The sequence below is a fragment of the Diaphorina citri genome, unplaced genomic scaffold (assembly GCF_000475195.1).
Source record: "Diaphorina citri unplaced genomic scaffold, Diaci psyllid genome assembly version 1.1 scaffold2380, whole genome shotgun sequence".
In the NCBI taxonomy this organism is placed as follows: domain Eukaryota; kingdom Metazoa; phylum Arthropoda; class Insecta; order Hemiptera; family Psyllidae; genus Diaphorina; species Diaphorina citri.
The window spans coordinates 66,994-71,354 of record NW_007379804.1 but is presented as its reverse complement, the minus strand read 5'-3'; the positions used below and the strand labels follow the sequence as shown (position 1 = coordinate 71,354).

The window sequence follows — 4,361 nt, the reverse complement described above, 5'->3', positions numbered from 1 at the left end:
AAAAAAAAAAAAAAAAAAAAAAAAAAACAATAAATAAATAAAACAAAATTAATAAATAAATAACCTTCAATTTCAGGTCATTGCTTTCACCGCTCAGATCCTGCTGAACTTGCTCTCGGCAAATAGGATTCAGTTCCGACAGATCAGTGTTCTCATATTTGACGAGTGTCATCATGTGGAAGCGGGACATTGCATGAAGCAGATCACCGATCTCTACGCTAATCAGTATAGAGCAGGTGAGACCAGAAGTGTTTCATTGCCATTTATATCTTCTAGCATGTCTGAACATGGGAAAAGAAGAAGAAAAAATAGTATTAAAAAAAAAAAAAATCAGACCAAACCCCTAACATTGACTCATGCTTGTTTTTCAGGTCTATGTACTACTCGTCTAATGGGTCTCACCGCTACACTACTCAACTCAGACGTTAAAGGCAAAATGTTGAGGAAGTCAGATCTATTCGCTCAGGTGGATGCATTGGAGCGGGCATTCTGTGGTCGAGTCATTTCCAGTGACACAGATGAGGTGCTTAGGTAAGAAAATTATTATTAGAAGTTTTACTGTGAGATATAGATCAAGCCCCTCATTTCATATAAAAAACTTTGGTTTTGTATCTGCTAAAGTTTCAACGTCCCGAAAGTAAAGAGAGAAGGAAGGCAGGATAGGTGAAAGCCAGCCCTTCCGAGAACGAACCCTATCCGTTTGGTATGAAGTTCGCCCCGGGCGGAAATCGAAACCGCGACCTAGCACTTACAAGGCAGACGCGCTACCTTCCAAACAAACCAGGCTGGCCGGAAAAACTATGGAACCCTGTTTTCCTCACGAGGCTGAGTGGGCCCCACAACAGCCAGTCATGGAATTCATCATTTGCATAGTACATTTTTTTTTTTTTACCGCGCCGGGAATCGAACCCGGGTGAGCGTGCAAGGCGAGCGCAGTGACTACTACGCCATGGGAGCTGACATATAATATAAATAAAAACTTTTCCCTCATAAACTGTGAAAACGGGATACCTTGTCGAGTACTAATTAATAATACCTAAAATAAGAAGAAAATGGGTTTTCACTTGACTGAATAACTTTCTTCCTCAGATCATCGACCAATCCAACGGAAGAGTTTCAAATCTACCCCGAGACAGAACCTCATGCTATCATACAGAGACTCCTGGCAGAGGTAGAACCATACTTTGATATGTTCAAACCAGATGTCATGGCCAGTCTATTGAATGCTATTCAACCACAGGAGGGCAGTATGCCCAAGCGTATGGAGGGAGGGGACATTGCATTCCCCATCATCAAGAAACCCTCGGTGATGAAGGATCTGAAGCAGATGTATGATGAGGTTCAGGTAATTAACTTTTTTACTTTCCTTTACAATAAGTACTCCCAGTTTTACTTCACATTTTCAACGAGAACAATATCCCCACATGAAAACCCATCTATATTTCCGGATAAGCATGATTTTTTTTTTTTTTTTTCGTTTTTCTCTCAAATTCTTTGTGGTAAAGCAGAGCTTTTTCATAACTTTAGCGGGTATCACAACATTACTGAGTGCCTTCTTTACTAATAAAGTTCATCTAGTCGTATCATAAATTTACAGTGGTAATGCCGCCACTGATCGCTACTCGATTAAAGTAGCTACTCACTTGTCCTCACGAGGCTAAGTGCACCCAGAACTCCAAGCACAGAGCCAACAAAACATCTACCCCACCGAGAATCGAACCTGAAAACTCCGGAGAGGCTATTAGTCTTTACTTTCACCATTAGGATTAAAATAGAAGAAAACATTACTTTCCTTCCTATAGAATAAGGAAAGTAAAAATAGCCAAAACTTTGGACATTGGGCCTTGAAGTCTGATGAAAGTGGTTCCGGGGTACTTTATATTAGCAGAATAAAATTAGTGTTTTGTACAATCCAATATGGTTTTAATTCATTGTGTTTCCTTTCATTTCATGGATGTTCAGACAATGTTGAGCTTCAACCGTGGTATTACCAACATCCTGGTAGCTACCGATGTGCTGGAAGAAGGGATTGACATTCAGTCTTGTAACCTGGTCATCAAATTTGATCCACCTCAACACACGCGATCCTATGTACAATCAAAAGGTAAGTGATGAATCCTTTGTACAATCAAAAGGTAAGTGGTAGAAACGTTTGATTTTTGTAAAGCTGTGTTCACACCAACCTCAGTGGTGCGGTGATTAGAGCGGTGGACTCTGGATCTGGAGGTTGGTGGTTCGAGTCCAAGTCAAGTCATGAAATTTAGCGTAATGTATTAAGCAGGGAACGAGATTTGTGACAAGTATTTATGCTAAACACAGTTAAAATTCCTTTTTAGTCGACCCGCCGTCGATTCACATCGATCGACGGCCGTCGGCTATGTGTGGCTGTGGACAATGTGGACACGGACTACTGGACACACCTTTAGAGGTTTAATAAAGAGGACCGTAACTGATAGGGTCTTATCATTTCGAGAGGCAAGAGAAAAGGAAGACAGGATAGGAGAAAGTCAGCCGTTCCTAGAACGAATCTGTTTAGGATGGAACCCGCCCGAGGGCGACATTTATTCTAAACAGATAAGGGGATAGGAGAAAGTCAGCCGTTCCTAGAACGAATCTGTTTAGGATGGAACCCGCCCGAGGGCGACATTTATTCTAAACAGATAAGGTTCGTTTTTTCGGAAGGGCTGACTTTTTCCTATCCTGACCTAATTCTCTCTTCGCTTTCGGGACGATAAACAACTGCTGCATTAGACTCTTGTGGTCTGTGTCGATGTCGTAGCATGATCATCTCGTAGTATGTCTCTCATCAGAATGGCGAGAAGAGACACAATACTTCCCATTTAGGTGCTGGGTCAACCTCGACTTGTTATGTGTTCTTCGAAATTTCCGCTGTTGTTCCAAGTTTCATCTTCTTCCCAACAGATGGCTTCAGGCATTCCGTTTTCATCCAGTCCCCCTAGCTGTAGAGGGATGTGTAATTTGGGCGTTTGTGGATAGTTTCAAGAAGTTCTTTGTGGAGTGTTTCTGTTTGGTAAGTAGCCCAAAATTTGTCACTTCTCCTTAGCCCGATGATGATGATGATAAGGAGTGGGAAGCTGTGGGAGTTAACCATCACTAGGCGAAGTTAACACCCCTCCGCAGTTGTTCTCTACCACCTAGCTAGACACCTACATTAAGATCTTAATATGTGATCAAATTCTCAAAGAAGTGAGGATAAAATTTCGAACCTTGGCAGGTATCGAACCCGTACCATCACCCAGGTAGATAGACATCAACACAAAAAAGATGGAAAATCACAATCACTTACCTAGCTATCTATTTATTGACAAAGGTTGTAAATTTATCACTTATCCTCAGAGATAAGTGGTGGGTTATCACACTTATTACCTATCACGAATGGTTAGGTGTAAAAATCAATCTTTCTTCCCTCTCCTTCCTTTTTCCTTCCCTTCTTCCCTTTCTCATCATTTCTCATCCTTCTCTTCCCCTTTCTCTCCCTCCTCTATGTTTCTTTCATCCCATTTTTCTCGTGACAAATGAAGGGAAGAGACAAAACCTTTGCCAGCGTGATGTCTTCTAGGCAGGTTCGGATATTCAGGACATCAAACTTTGATATTCAGTCAGCTCCCATGGCGTAGTGGTCACTGCGCTCGCCTTGCACGCGGGAGACCCGGGTTCGATTCCCGGCGGGGTCAAGAAATTTATATCATCCAAATGATTGATTCCGTGACTGGCTGTTGCGGGGCCCACTCAGCCTCGTGAGGAAAATGAGTAGCTATGACGTATAAATGCGCATAGCGACCGGTGCCAGCATGGTAGGTAAACATTGAATTTTAGGATTATTGAGATATTGGGAAAATCCTACAATGCTGCAGTGAGCACCAAAGTTGTGACATTATAACACAAAGAAACTGCATTTTACAATAAGTACAGTAGAACCTCGGTCCAAATTAGTTGAAATAATAGACATTCCGTATATAACAATAGAAAAAGGGGCAAAATTTAGATACATAAGTAGAAAATGGGTAATAAATACCTACCCTATTTTGAACTGATTTTGGGGTTGAAATAATCGAGGTTCTACTATATAGCGAAGTTACCTGTACTATGTAAATCATACACAAGAAGCTCACTCCAAGGCTTAAGTGTAGGGGCAAACAGCCCTTAAGAAAGGGCTGTGGGGGAAAAAAATGTGTCTATAGGTACTATGTAATGGGAAAATATTGCACTTGGTCCAAATTTTCTTTTTTAATGGTTTTATTTTTTGGTAGGAAGAGTCAGCTCCCCAGCCGAAGTATGGAATTTTATCCTCAATATAATTTGAGAATTTGACCACAATAATAGTAGTAGCCTACTGCTGG

The 4,361-nt window shown here is 41.3% G+C and overlaps 2 protein-coding genes across 2 annotated transcripts in view; both read left to right on the top strand.

Annotated features, from left to right (window-relative positions):
* The first annotated feature begins 74 nt into the window (after positions 1-74).
* Positions 75-1,764, top strand: LOC113471403. The gene is made up of 4 exons (XM_026830529.1): positions 75-236; positions 372-531; positions 1,090-1,452; positions 1,686-1,764. The coding sequence occupies exons 1-4, from the start codon at positions 194-196 to the stop codon at positions 1,762-1,764; spliced, it is 645 nt and encodes a 214-aa protein (XP_026686330.1). The 5' UTR covers positions 75-193.
* Positions 1,765-1,950: 186 nt separating this feature from the next.
* The window catches only part of LOC103518839 (endoribonuclease Dicer homolog 2-like), a 6,680-nt gene continuing 4,269 nt past the window's right edge, over positions 1,951-4,361 (top strand). Inside the window, exon 1 of the mRNA XM_026830528.1 lies at positions 1,951-2,104. Within this exon, the coding sequence (XP_026686329.1) occupies positions 1,951-2,104 (154 nt within the window). The remainder of the gene's footprint in view (positions 2,105-4,361) is intronic.